The sequence below is a fragment of the Typopeltis vanoorti genome, chromosome 1 (assembly GCF_054136105.1).
Source record: "Typopeltis vanoorti isolate ZY-2024b chromosome 1, IOZ_Tvanoo_1.0, whole genome shotgun sequence".
In the NCBI taxonomy this organism is placed as follows: Eukaryota; Metazoa; Arthropoda; class Arachnida; order Uropygi; family Thelyphonidae; genus Typopeltis; species Typopeltis vanoorti.
The window spans coordinates 111,094,459-111,110,536 of NC_143549.1; the positions used below are offsets into that span (position 1 = coordinate 111,094,459).

A 16,078-nucleotide genomic window follows, 5' to 3' on the forward strand; every position below is an offset into this window, starting at 1 on the left:
GACATATTTGCAGGTAATAGTAACATAGTTAACCTATCCAACCACTCCTTAAACAAAGATGAACTCTCGCTACTCGGAAAAGGTTTAAATTTTGCCGTAGCACCCAGGTCAATTAACAAACTGGATTTTATTTGTATTATTGAAATAGGCTTAAGATTCATCCCAAATAAGCAGATAAAATACATTTAGAAACTGCCAACATTTTAAATATAAATCATAAGAAAACAATAACAAGCAACTTAATGAAACACAAATTATCAGCTGTGAAATCATTAAAATTGAATCCGAACATTGTAATAACTAGAGCCGATAAAGGAAGTGCCACCATTATTCTAAACCAAACCACTAATTTAGAAAAAATTAATCTGCTAGTCTTGGACAATAGTACATACCAACTTGTTAACTACAACCCAACCAATAGAATAAAAAAGAAAACAGAGAAAACTACTTGAATCAGTTACTACATGGCCCGAAGATACAGTCAAAAAATTACTTTTGCAAAAATTACTCAGCTTGTCCTTACATATTTGTATATACTCCAGATGATGACCTTAATATGAAAGTCGAAATGTCGGGAAATTAAAAGAGTTATTTATAGCATAGTTGTAAAGTCCATAATTTCTAAAATAAATGTATAATGTATGGTTTTCATTTTAGAATGTAATATAATTTTTGCACCATCAACTGCATAGTTAGAGAGCAGTGGTTAAAGGAAAATTCTCAAGTATTTTAGGGAGTGATGAGAATTGTTTGGTATTCTGATGAATAAATGAACAATTTAAATTATGCTTCTCTAATTATTATTACTATTATCCCAAGACTCCCATTAGTCAATGACACATCAGAAGAGGTTTCTTTATCATACACACAGCTCATCATACTGTGCCTTAAATACATTCAAATTCTCTGCAGACACCACAATCTCAGGCAATGCATTCTAATCATTCACAACTTTCCATGCAAAAAAAACCCTGCTTCTCACTTCCTTGCTCATACCCTCCTTATACAGCTTTCAAGGATGATGTCTTGTTCTCTCCCCATCTCCTACCATTTTATTAAAAACCCCTTACATTAATCCTATAACAATCTCTTACCAACTTGCATCTCTATCATATCACCCCCCCTTCCTCCTATCCACCAGCTACAATACAATTTGCTCAACCTTTCTTCATACTCAACATTTCAGTATCTCTTCATCATTTTGAAAACCAAGTGACCTAGTACATAGATAAGCAGGCTAATCAGGGTGTCTTATGCAAGGATGTTTTGAAAAGTTCTCGGCCTTAACTATAGATGGCAACACTCTTGGCACGATTTTATTTTATTTTTTTTCTGAGTTGGTTGTACATCTGTCATAAGCATCCATGACAACTTGCAATTTCATATGTGAAATTACAAGTCATTCTATCAAGTAGTTTGTTTTATACAGCTGTCTAAAGCAGAAGTGTTGTCTGTATCCCTTGAAATGGATAAAATTGAGTATTGTGCAGTTATGAAATTCTTTGTAAAAGAAGGTTTAATGCCAAAAGAAATTCATTCGAAGTTCATAAAAGTTTATGGGCACTCTTCTCCTTCATTTTTGACAATTAAGAAATGGGCTGCCGAATTTAAACATGGCCGTACCAGCCTTGAAGATGATCCTTGTGAAGGACATTCAAAAAAGTGTAACAACACCAGAAATCATTGATCTAGAGCATGATAGGCATTGGATGACTGGTGAGTCAAAATGTGTGAAATTGCTGAGACTATAGGCATTTCAAAAGAACATATAGGATATATTTTGCATGCAGAATTGCAAATGAAAAAGCTTTGTGCAAGATGGGTGCTGCGCTTGCTCACAGGATCAAAAACGCACTCGCATGAAAATCTCCGAACTGTGCTTGGAGCGTTTTAAGAAGAATAAAACTGATTTTGTGCATCGATTTATTACTATGGATGAGACTTGGATTCACCATTACACACCAGAATCCAAACAGCAGTAGAAACAATGGACAGAAGCCTGTTGTTCAGCACCAAAGAAGACAAAGTCAGTTCCATCAGCAGGAAAGGTCATGGCATCAGTGTTTTGGGATGCTAAAGGCATTTTGTTTATTAATTATCTTGAAAAGGGTAAAACAATAACCGGGGAATATTATTCCGATCGTTTAACCAGACTAGGTGAAAAAATTCATGAGAAAAGACCTGGTGTTTGCAGAATAAAAACATCATCTTTCATTAGGACAATGCACCTGCCCACAAAGGTGTTTTGGCAATGGAAAACTTAAGGGATCTGCACTATGAATTGTTGTAACATCCACCCTGTTCCCCAGATTTGGCTCCCTCTAACTTCTATCTCTTCCCAAAATCCGTTTTAACTTTCTTTCTCCTTTCTAGAATAGGAATCTCAAATATAGAGATTTGACAAGGAAGAGATAAAACTCTTCCTTGCTGGTCAGTGTTTTTCTTTGAATCAAGAGGTGATTGCAGCTGTGGAGGGGTATTTTGCAGATCTTGCTGAGAACCACTGGAGGGACGGGATAATGGCACTGGAGCATTGCTGGAATAAATGTATTAATCTTAAGGGAGATTATGTTGAAAAATAAAAATAATTTTGAAATTATAAATTTGTTTTTTCATTGTTCGGCCGAGAACGTTTGAGACCACCCTCATACAATGGAACCAGAATCTCTCTACTTCTACAAGTTACTGTCGTCCATCTCATTGCAAGAATTTGTTGTGTTGTTCTCACAATTTTAACAATGTGCTCTCTAAATTTGAGATTCCTATTCTAGAAAGGAGAAAGAAAGCTAAAATATTTTGGACACATTGAACGGATGGGAGGAGGATTTCTCAGAACAGTGAAAGAACGTAAAGTTCCTGGAAAAAGAGGAAGGGTTAGACTGTCAGTGAGATGGATTGTGTGTGTGTGTGTGTGTGTGTGTGCGCACGTGCGCGCGTGCGTGCGTGCGTGCGCGCGAAGTGACTGATCTTCAGAGTTGAAACCACCAGAAAAACACACAACAGGACTACATGGCAAGGCCTGGTGTGGCACATCACCAAGCATCATAGTGACCATGTGGCATCTGCAAATGCCCTGTGAACATACGATGGTGATTCTACCATCACCCCAAGATTTCTGATTTCCTTCACCTCCAGCAGTATATCATATTTTATTATATATTTTGGTGAGTGATGAGAATTCTCATCACTCACCAAATGGGAAGAACTATGAGCACAGCATATGTTCTACATTCGATCTTTATTTTCCAAATTTTAAAACATTATGTTTTGCAACATTGAACTGATATCTTCACTTCCATGTCCATTTACTTAGTCTGTTCAGGTCTTCTTGTAAAGTCCCAATATCTGCTATGGTCCTCATAGTTCTTTCCAACTTGCATCATCTGCAAACAACTGAACATCCCCATTCAAATGCACCCCAATATCATTAACCAGTATGTTAATGATATTGGGTATCATTATTGGGTGCTCTATATTTTGCACAGTCATAACAGACTGTGCAAAATAGAACCCTGAAGTGCACCATTAGTGACCTTCCTTTTCTGGAATATTGCTCCCTCACACACAACTTGTTGATACCTATTAGATAGTCAATCCCCAATCCAATGTCACTGGTCTAATCCAATCTCATCCACTCTAGTTTGACTATCATCTGATCATGTGGTAATCTATCAAAAGCAGATTCCTGACCATGTCTTCCAGATGTCTGTAGAATGGCAAAGAGAAGAGCCAGTTATAGCTAATAACTTTAAAGTACCAAGAAAAAATTAACTCACTGTGGTCACAAGTAATGACCAACTCCTGTTTGACTTCTGCTGAGTTGTTAAATACTGGGTTTTGTCAACCTTAGTTAAAATATAGTTAATTATTTTGATTTGTCAAATTTGAAGCCTTTTCAGCTTCTTCTAATTCTAAATATTAAATATAAATGATACATGTTAAAACAATAATTTATATGATTGTCATATGAAAATTCTAACTGTAATCTGAATATATTTTCCTTATTAAGATTTTGCATACAAATGCTGTGTTAATGTAAATAATTTATGACATACGAACAGCTTTGTAGTATTAATGGTAGTATAATGAAATATGACATTAATGAGCATCTAAATCATTATAGCACACTCTTAGAGAGAAGAGAGAGAGAGTATTCATGAGAGCACCCTCAGAACGGTGATATAGTTTGCCTTATGAAATTTGAACAAATTTTCATTAGCCATAGTATCATATGAGAAAGTTTGACTGACTACATTTAAGTGTGTATTTTTGTAGGAAACATTAGGAAGATTGCTCAGTATGTTGTTCCAGTGGTTTCATTATACAGCTTGCCTTCCTGATGGTAAGTCTTGTTGAAATAGTTTCTCTCTTTCAGCATGTGTGTTTGGATTCATTATTATCAGTATATTTTTGTGATATTTTATTGATAATAATTTTTTATTTTACAAGAAATTGTTGTGGAACATCTATAACTCAGTTTGTTTCAATGATGCCTTTTGGTTGGAAAGACATAGGTTTGAAACCTGTCTAAGAACCTTTGTCAGGGCTTTTCAGTTAAAGGTAAGTTAACTTGTCTCATATGGAGGTAGCAGGGTCTTATCCTCCCAGAAACTTGTGTTTTCTATCCTGCAAAGCAGGCAAAATGGCAATGTTGACAGTCATAACAGACTATGCAGATAGGATTAACTGCCCTCTCAGAAAATTAATGAAGTTTAAAAAATATGCCAAATTGCTTGGTCGTAACAAACCATTGAGCCTGACATGCAGGATGGAAAGAAATTCTTGTTTTCATCCATTTTCATATTATATGCAAATAAATGTTAGTGCATACAATTATTTCATGACTTTATTTATTATTATTATTTTTTTTGTTTGTTTGTTTCTGTGCTGCAGATACACTAGTTAAAAATAGTGTGGATTTAATGCTGTATTGAGATCAGAAAAAAAAAAAAAAATAACAAAAAAGTCCTAGCCATCTAGTTTTCCACTGGATCTTACTGGCTATCTCAAAAATTGCACCCAAAGAACATACATCAGTATGGCTGGTAAGTGGCAGACTTATGATGCAAAAAAATGATTAAATAAAGCAACTGTTTTTTAAAAAAAAAACACATTTAAATTAGCCCAAAACTACTGCCTCTGGGACTTGAGAATTTCTTGTTATGGCTGAATACAGAGAATGGGTTTCCAAAACTTGGAAATCAATGTGCTGCTTTTTCTATTTAGATTCCAAGTGTTGCTGAGCTGCAGGATTCGTGAAATAGTCTTTCACTCTTGTAATCGCTTTTGTGGATATTTGTTTCATCGCTATTAGAATTGTTTGATTTATGGTGAAGGTATAGTCTTCAAGTTCTGTCTTATTAGTCAAAGGATGATTAAACCAGAAACATTTTCTTCTTTTAAATTAAAGAAAATATTGTCCAGTAAAATAAGACCAGAAAATAAAACAAAACTTTACAGTCAGCTTATAATTTCATAATGATTTAGGGAGCAGATATATATAATACAAACAAAATATAAAGAATTCTGATAATCTTCAGACAGTGATATTAAATTAATGCAAAAATATTCAGTGCAGGAGAAAGAATGCTAAAGATGAAATGGCATTGGTTGAGTCTCCTGCTGAGATGTAAGAATAGATTATTATTAATACATGAATGACAGGAATGAGACAGGAATAGAGGAAGATAGATAAAAGTTCTTTAGGACATTAAGAAATTTCATCATGAATACAGCTGTGAGTTGAATGAGATGTCATCCTGTGGGAAGGTGAGAGAAATGGCTGTGCCTCTATCAGACCATTTAAGTCATAGCACTGACAGAGTGCTAAGGAAATTCAAAGGAGACAAAATCATAGTTATGTTACACCAAGGAGGCTCCTAGATTGAGGTAGCAAATTATAGACCAGATAATATTTAAGGAGCCCGTGTAGCTCAGTGGAAGTGGCATGTGTGTGTAAAGCTCTAGGCCACCCAAAGAAAGAGAATCCTAAGTTCAATTCTAGTCGCTGACTAGAGGAACTTTTTCTAAGCCTTTTCCACAACGAGTCTTCTGACTTCATGGAAATACCTGTATAATAACAATACTCTCAGAAGTGGTGGTTAAGGAATTAGAAAAGTTAAGGGCAGAATTCAGGAATGGATGGATGGATAGCACTATGATGATACTTTATGGGGGAACTGCATGGTTTTGTGAAGGAAAGATCCTGGTTTCATAATTTACCCAAATTGCTTTGGGTAATTTGATATAACCACAATATTGCTGGTATCCTATTACATAAGTTAGTGCAAATACGGTTGCATGTGAATCTGGTGATATGGATAAGAGGATGGCTGATGGACTGAAACAAATCATATATGGTGGAGTGGAATCAAGAGATCAGGTGCCACAGGGCTCTATACTTGGAACACTGCTGTTCCGTTGGTACATTAATGATATTGTGAAAAATTTAAGTGAGAATATCCAATTGTTTGCAAGTGATGTTAAACTGAGGGCAAGGCAATAATTATTAAAGATGATGTAGAGATTCTGCAGGATTATCCAAATATTATTAGTTTGAAGAAAAGTTCGAAAATTCATTTCTAGAGTATTAACATACTCTAGAAATGAAATCTTCTCACTATCCCTCTCCAACCAAAAAGAAAAAAAAAGCCAATCCTTCCTCCTTATACAACTTCCAAGGATATATAAAATTGGGTGTGGAATAGAATTCTTGCTCTATCCTCTTCTCTCCATCTTCTGTATGAATATCTTTTGTATGTTAATGTATAAGGCCATCACCCCACCTTACTGTCTGCCAAGCTTGTGGTTGACATTCCTTCAGCTTGCCCACAGTTAGCATTCCAGAAAGCTGATATTTCAGTTATTCCTCTATATCAGTGTTTCTCAACCTGTGGTCCATTACGATGGGACAAGTGGTCCGCAGGCAGATTTAAATTAATTAAATAAATATATATTTCTTAATTATCTAAACAAATTAAAATTGAATAAGTAAGTAAAAATTATTGAAATCAAATGGAGACTTACAATAAATATCATCAAAATGTTCAAAGGCGGAAGCAATAAAATTATATTGTTGTTCACTTCATACTTTTTATTATTTGTCATTCTGCCGCTAAATTTGTAGCAGCAGAATGACAATAATAAAAGAGGGATGAAGTGAACAATAATATAGTTTTATTGCTTCCACCTTTCCTTGCTGTTTTGTCAGATTTGAAGTGAACATGTGTTATAAACATTTCAACCAATGGCTTGTTGTTTATTGATTTTTATTATTGAAGGTTTCCCTCCTTCAACCAAGGCTCAGTATATTTTGAAAAGTGCTAAGTTATATTTGGACAAAGTGTGTCCTGAGTTAACCCCAGTATTTATATATTTTTCAGAAATGTTTTTTTAATAATGGAAAAGTGGCTTAGAACTAGGACTTTGAAAAGAAGGGCAAATGAAACAGGTGATGCTAAGTGTTGTAACGGCGAGTAAATCTGATACTATTAAAGAAGAAGAAACAAGCAGTTCAAAGAAAAAATACAGTAGGAAATATAGCAATTCATATTTGGAATTTGGATTTACTTGGTGTGGAGATGAAAGTTAACAGAAACCTCAATGTGTTTTGTGTTATGAAGTGTTGTCGAATGAGTGCATGAAACCTACGAAACTCCGACGATATTTAGAAACTAAAGATTGTGATGCGAAAAAAAAAGACAATTCAATTTTTTCAGCAATGCTTAGGGACATTAAATCATGGGAAAGATATAGTATCGGCCATGGATTCCATTAATAGCAAGGCACTGGAAGCATCCTATCTCTTAAGTTTGCGATAGCGAAAACAGGAAAACCTCATTCTATCTGGGAAAATTTGCTACTTCCAGCTATAAAAGATGTGATAAAAACTATGTTTGGCAACAAGTTACTAAAAGATGTTGATTTGATTTCTCTTTCAAATGACACTGTCGGTCGCAGAATTAATGATATGACAGTTGACGTTAATCAAAACACGTTAATCAAAACAGTTGACGTTAATCTCAGTTAATCAAAAGAGTTAAGAAGAGCCCTTATTATGCATTTACAAAAAAATGAGACTACTGATGTTACAAGTGATGCGTAGTTAATATGCTACGTAAGATATGTGCATGATAACAACATTCATGATGATATTCTGTTTTGTAGAACTTTGCCATCCTGAACAACTGGAGAAGAAATATTTCACACTCTCAATAACTACATAATACACAAAGGGATCCAGTGGGAAAAATGTATAGGCTTCTGTTCGGATGGAGCTCACACCCTTACAGGCAGGCATAGTGAGGTTGTTTTTATGGTCAAGGAAGTAGCTCTGGATATTAATTGGGTACATTGTTTCATACATAGGGAAGTGTTAACCTCCAAAAGGAATGCCACCAGAATTTAAAACTGTGCTATATAATGCTGTAAAGCTAGTTAATTTTATTAAAGCCCGACAGTTAAATAATAGGTTATTTTCAGTACTCTGCGATGAAATGGGCAGTGAATGTATACAACTTTTGCTTCATTCTGAAATTCGCTGACTTTCCAGGGGAAAGTACTAACAAGGTTATTTCAATTAAAGCACGAAGTTTTATTATTTGTAAATGAACGTAATTCTGATTTTGCATCACTCCTTGTTGACGAAGCATGGTTATCAACACTATCCTATCTTTCAGACATTTTTTCGAAATTAAATGAACTAAATCTCTCCCTTCAGGGAAATTCTTTAAATGTTCTTGTTACCTACGACAAAATAAAGGCATTTGAGAAAAAAATTGGTTTTATGGATTAATTATGTAAAAGACAGACAATTTGCACGTTTTCCAACATTGGAATCCTTTTTAGTGGAAAATGATATTTTTGTTGATTCTAAGTTTCTGAAAAGGGTTTGTGACCACCTCAAAAATCTGAAACCAAATTTTTAAACATATTTTCCGAATAACTTTTATAAGAAATTTCTGTGGGTTCGCGATCCATTTCAGGCTTGCAGTCACGAGAACGACCTTTCATTATCAAAAAAAGAACAGTTAATTGAGCTTTCAAGTAACAGTGGACTTAAAATGCAATTCCGTGATCTTGGTTTGGCTTGATTTTGGATCTCGCCTTCAGTGAGAAGTGAATTTCCCGAATTATCTGAAGAAGCGTTGAAAATCTTCATGCAGTTCTGTACAACCTATCTTTGTGATAAAGGATTTTCATCGCTCCTTCAAATAAAAACAAAATACAGAAATCGTCTTAGTGTGTGTGTGTGTGCCGATATTCGACTGAAGTTGACCAATATTGAGCCAGATATCCAGCAACTCTGCAAGGGCCGAGAAGCTCAACCATCTCATTAAAAGTAAGTAGTAACATAATTAGATCATATTATTTATTTTAATAAATAATATGATCTAATTATGTCCAATTTAATTAATTATGTTTCCATAGGTATTCGATATTTATTATGTTATAAATGGCACAGTTTTTCCGAAATGTTGGTAATTCCTACTTAGGTTTTTAAAAAAAATTACGAAAAGTCAAAATGACGTATAGGGAAATAAATTAAAAACACTATGTGTATTTTTGAATTAAAACTTTAATTCCAACATTCTAAAATGTTATTTTTCTTGCTTTTCTGTTCGCGAAATCGTCGATGACATTGTCGAAGTCTATTTCATCACTCAGTTGCTGTTTTATAGAACAGTAAGGCAAGATTTCTTAAACCCCAAAAAAGTGCCGCCTGGGGCTGATCTCTCCCCCCCCCCCCTTCCCCAGCTACACCTCTGTAACTTAGTGGTCCGTAGAATTGTTTTCAGCATTTTACTGGTCCTTGGCCTTAGAAAAGTTGAGAAACGCTGCTCTATATGATCTTTACAAAGTTTCTCGTTTTACTTTATATTTAATATATGTTATACCAACATTATTTGTTTTCATCATTTTCACTTTTCATATCTTGAATTCTCTTAACTTCATTCAGCATCCATTTCATCTCTTGCCTCATCTTAACCAACTCATCTTTCGAATCTTGCATCACATTTTCTCTGTCATTCATTCTTTCGAACTTTTGAACTTTCGAACATTGTGTCACATTTTCACTCTGGTTCATTCTTTCAAATGTTTGAACTTTTGAACCTTGTGTCATACATGGTTGTTGGCAGTCAATACCGCTTGCCAGCTTATCTTTAACTGCACTTTGTTTGTAACTTCAGCCACATTCACATCACTTTTGTCTTTCTTACCATCAATTGTTAAGTTTCTCAGATTGTTTGTTCTCTTTTTCAAAACTTCTTTTTTAAAAATTTTTTTCTCTGCTCTTTTACACCGTCCTTTTCTATCAGACAAGCACTCATCCTCCTCGCAGCATTCTTGCTACTAACACTTTCAGTTATCATCGTATTAGCACTCGTCAAGTACTCATTCAGCTCACACTTCGCACACACACCCGCCTTCCATCTGCCTTAAATATTCACAGCTTATCTATATAATCAAATGAGTACATATAACCCACCTTACATTTCACAAAACAACCGAAATCAAAATTGAATTCCTACATGGACAAAGCTGTCGCCATCTTTCCTTCGCCAATTACTATACTAAGGATTTCAAATAATATTTGAAATCCTCTAATTTAAAAGAATTTTAAAATAAACTTAAACAGAAAATCCCACACATTAATAACACTACAAGCGCACAACTTTTATAGCAACTCTTACTCATGCATACACACACACACACACACACTTATATACTATTAATTATTTCAAAAAACTTATCTCAAACAGGAGCTCTCTTTACACATCGCTACTTCTTGTGATTTGGTGTATGGTAAGTTGAACAATAATGGTCCCAAACTGGGTCCCTACGACACTCAACTAGTGAGCATTCTCTTCTGGGATATCACTCCTCCATACACAACCTGCTGATACCTGTCTGCCAGCCAGTCAGCTGTTCAACTCACTAGTTTGTTATCTAATCACATAATACATAATAAAATTTCTAAAATACAGCCTTCTGTTAAGAGATCTATTATGGTCTCTCCTAGAAGACCCAATCCTGGATCTTTCCTTACCAACAACAACACCTTAACCACTACTACTACTACTACTCTAGTTTTTTAATGTGGCTCCCATTCAAAAAAAGGTTGATTTGTGGACCTGTAGTACATTAGTACTGTGGATGGGTTAAGGATTTTTTCCTATTTTCACTGATTTTTATTATTATTATTTTTTGTATTATTTTTTATTTTTAACTCATCCAGAAACCTTGCTCTTGAGATAAAACGTGGAACTGTTTCAACCATTTCAGGCCATTAGTTACAGAGTAGCCTGTAGTTTTAATCCTCAGTTTTGGTACTCATACACCATTTTTTTTTTTTAATCCTGTCATAAAAGAGTAAATAAGATAAAACAAGTCTATCCTATCTACTGTTCTATGATATTCTATGCAAGGCGTTCAATAAACAGGCAAATCAAAAATGCACCCGTTATGTAAAAATGGAGAAATCTATGGTGTTAGAGTAATAACTTTACATCATCATATTTAAATTCCTGATATCTGTCCTCAAGGAGTGTGTAAAATACTATATGATAGTACTTCATGAAAAATTTAAATTATTACAGCTGACTCTCGCTGTGACAAACTCATCGGGAATCACAGAAATAGCTTGTAATAGAAAGATTGTTATAGTGAATTTATTTAGCATATGGTTGTACCAGTGGATTGCTGGCCTGGAATTTTCATTAGTTTCTTGTACTGTTCGTTATAATAGTGTTTACTATAGTGAGTCAGCTGTACAGGAAAACCTAGCTTAACACCAATTCAATATGTGCGATAATCAGTATACATGATTGAGTGAAACGATACTATTTCCCACTTTAAGCGAGTGATTAATCAGTTAACATGTTTTTTTTATGTTATGCAAGATTTTATGTTATGCAAAATTTTTTGTCGCCATTCTGCAGCGAGCAGAATGGTGATGTTGGCAGAGGTTTTACTCTGCCAACATCCTATCAATGATTTCTTTCCATATGGTTTTCTGTTATCTGTCACAACTCCAGTATTGCCAGATCTTGTATTTTGGTCTTCTGAAGTACTTCTAACTTCATTAGTCTACTTAGCTACTTATGGAAGGGGTTAGGTGTCATTGATAACACACAATTTGCCTCTGAAATGAAAATAGTGATTCTTTACTAATTTTAATGTGCTGAACATGAAAATGACAATAAAATCTGTTGATTGGCTCTTGTTTAGGAGAGACTCAGTCTGCATTGCATACATGTCCGCAATTGAGTCGTGACATCGCTGTCGTAAGATGATGCAATCATTATTATAGAATGAAGTCTCGTAGAGTGAGCAAGTGTTTGTGTGACTTTCTGGGCTACACTCCCATTTACTCTTGTGTCATAAGTACTACACAAGTGATCCCTGCAGTGTAAATCCATCACTAGTGATGCCTTGTACTTGTGTTAATAGTGCAAATAACTTTTGTTACATTTGCTGAGAAGTGATGTTTGCAAGCCAGAAAAAGGTCATCATTCCATTAGTGAAAAAGTCGTATCAGCTTTATTTTGGATGTAAGATCAGGGACCAGGACAAGGCCTGGGCACCTCCCCCCCCCCAACACACACACACACACATTTTGCGGTATGGGTGCTAGAAATCTTCCAAAGTGGCTGCAAGACAGTAAAGTGTCAATGCAGTTCCTATGGTTTGGATGGAACCAAGCAATCATGCAAATGACTGCCACTTCTGTATGGTACTGCCTGTTTTGGAAGGCATCATGAGGAAAAAGAAGTGGACAATAGCGTACCTGAATATATCATCTCCTCTGCGACCAGTTCCACATGATGAAGGACTTTCTGTTTCCAAACTTCCAAAAGAATTTTCCATCGATTCAGAGGATGATGAGGATGGAGGCAAACCGATGTCATGTTCTCCTGAATCTTTGGCATCCAATGAGGATCCATATGCTTGCCATGGTGCATCATCTGTGCCACACATTCTCACACAAGAAGAAGCTTGTGATCTTGTTTGCAATCTGGAGTTGTCTAAGGCCTTAAGTGAGTTACAGTGATCAAGACTTTTACAATAGCATCTTTTCAAGAAAATTTTTCTTGAAAAGATGTCCAAGCGATTTTGTTTCACACTCGTCCTGACTAGTTTGTACTGTGCTTGTGAAAGGAAGATAACCTTGTATTCTGCTGTGATGTAGATTGCCTGATGAATGCCCATTGAATTAAACATGACTCGCACAAATGGCAACTATTCATAGAATCATCGAAATTGAGTCTCAATGCAGTATTGCTGCATAATGGAAACCAGCTTCCATCCATTCCAGTCAGACACACTATCTACATGAAAGAAACCTACAACAACCTAAAACAGCTGTCTTCAATACAGCAAATACAGCTGGCATTTCTGTTTTGACTTGAAGGCAGTGTTCATGTTGATAGGTCTGCAACTAGGATATATGAAGTACTGCTGTTTTTGTGTGAATAGGACTGTGCAAGGACTTTGCACTATGTGAAGAGAGAGACTGGCCTGTGAGGAAATTTTTGAAGGTCAGAGAGGAGAATGTGCAACAGCCAGCACTGGTAGAAATGCACAAAATTCTGCTACTGCCCTTACACATTAAACTTGGTCTGGTAAAAAAGAAAACTTAGTAAAAGCCATGGACTGGACTGGATCTGCTTTCAAGTACCTGGCTGACAAATTTCCTCAACTCAACCAAGCAAAAATTAAAGAGAGAGTTTTCTGGGTCCTCGGATCCGAGAGCTGTTCATTGATGAAATGTTTGACAACCTACTATAGTGTGATGAGAAAAAAGCTTGGGATGTGTTTCGTCTGGTATCAACTAGCTTCTTCAAATGTTAGGACAGAAACTACAAGGAACTGGTTAAGTCCTTGTCTCTGCATCACAAACTTGGTGCCAATATGTCCTTAAAAATACACTTGCTCCATTCCCACTTGGGCTTCTTCCTTGATGACTGCGACGTGGTTAGTGATGAACACAGAGAACATTTCTATCAGGGAATTGCAATGATGGAGAAACAATACCAGGGAATGTAGTCCACTTCCATGTTGGCTGACTGATGTTGGATGTTCGCTAGAGATGATCCTGAGCAGCTATACAAGGGTCAGGCAAAGCAACATCGGACGAAGAAGCAGACATTTACCAGTATATGTGATTAGTACATATTACTCTATTATATAAGAAATTATTGCAGATCTCCCACAAACCATAGCCAATTTGGCAATTTCATTGTCACATTTGTGTTCAGCACCTCGAAATCTAAGAGAAATGACTAAATTAATCTGGGGAGCATAATTTTGTAAAATTTTGTTGTCCAGTGTTGTTCATAATAGCACTTCACAGTATAAACAAAGCAAAGAGAGTTGAGAGTTTATTTTTCACTTGGTCAGACTATAATAAATTTAGTTTAATCCTTTATCCAAGTGTGTGCAAAAAAAGTTTGCGCCTGAAAGCATCTTCAGGATGGGGTAAAGTGGTAAAACACCTAAAACACCTGGGTGTTGTACCACTTTACCCCAGTCCTGAAGATACTTTCAGGTGCAAACTTTGTTAGCACTCACTTGGATAAAGGATTAAACTAAATTTATTATTAAAACAAAGAGAGGAAAAACACATTTATTGAACTAACTCATATTTTGCTGGTGCTCTCAAGATGCTACCTAGCATCTTCAGAGCACAGTTATAACTGTGACAAACACACAGCACAACTAAATAATGTGGAAAGCCATTCAGATTGTAACTAAAACAGAACATGCCCTTACATAATCCTTTACGGCTAGATAACCATGAAGTTAATTTGGTGAAGTCAGGTTATCAGGTTCATAAAAACTGAATGTTTTCCATTCAGTTGGTATATTTCCTTCCTTTTAGTACTTTATTGAACAGTTTCCTTAAGTAATTTATTGTGCTTTTCCCTCTTTTTTTCCAGAAGTTCTTTTCGAATACTTCTATGCCTGGTGCTTTATCATTTTTCATTTGTTTGATTGCTCTATGCATTTCTTCATTCAGGATATCTTTTGTGTCATAAGTTTCTTCTGGGCGAAAGACATCTTGATCTATACTTTCTTCAGTTGCGAATATCTCTTTAAAGTGATTAGTCCATATATCTTTTATTGTTTCACTGCTACCTGTTGTAATTCCATCTTTTTGCAGTACTGAAACTGGGTTAGGTGAGTATGTTCTAGTTATTTCTTTAACCATTTCATAAATGGTCAAGTTTTTTTTTTTTTTTGTATGCTTCTTCACACATTCCTGCTTTTTCTTCTAAATATGTGGTTTTTGCTAATCTGCATTTTTTGTCTGTTTCTTTTATCAGATTTTTGTATAGTATTCTGTTTTCTTCATTATTTTCTGTCGAGAATTAATCTTCAATGTTCTTTTTCTTTCCCATAAATCCATGATCTCTGGTGTAATCCAACCTTTATTTGTTCTTGTCTGGTAGCCTAAGTGCTTTTCTACTTTTTCTTTAATAATATCTTTTCCTTTTTTTCCAAGACTCTGAATTTATATCTAGAGCAAGATTATTTAAGTTTTCTTCCAATGTTATTCTTTGAGTTTTGAGATGTCTATTTTTCTTTGTTTTTAATAGTTTATTTTATTCCTTTTAAGAGTGATTTTTAGTTTGGCTGATAGTAGTTCATGGACTGTGTCCATGTCAATTTTTTTTAATATTTTGACATTTTGGAATGAATGTTTCCATTTTTTATTGACAAATACGTGACACCACCAGGGAGTCTAAGGACTCATCAGGGGAGGGCACTCTACTCTTTCTAAATACATCTCGCCAGCTCCATTACTACTTAATTCTCCTACTACAACTACTACTACCATCAGAGCTATTTTGGGTTGGTGCAAACTTCAGTCTTAGAAGGATTTGGGCAAAGACATCATTTGGTGGAACAGTTGTACAGAACTTCAAGTTCCAAACTGAGCACAGTCTTGACTGCTTTCAGGCATTTAGTCTGAGTTGCCAACACCAGATCATCTGCGTATGCAAACTTTCAAGAGGAGGTTTGTAGCATGTCACTAATGTATAAATTAAAGAGGAGCAGAGTCCTGTGATAG

General features: G+C 35.3%; 1 protein-coding gene across 1 annotated transcript in view; it reads left to right on the forward strand.

Annotated features, from left to right (window-relative positions):
- The window catches only part of unc79 (UNC-79 domain-containing protein), a 1,277,183-nt gene that overhangs the window by 323,142 nt on the left and 937,963 nt on the right, over positions 1-16,078 (forward strand). Inside the window, exon 14 of the mRNA XM_090395893.1 lies at positions 4,276-4,342. Within this exon, the coding sequence (XP_090252019.1) occupies positions 4,276-4,342 (67 nt within the window). The remainder of the gene's footprint in view (positions 1-4,275; positions 4,343-16,078) is intronic.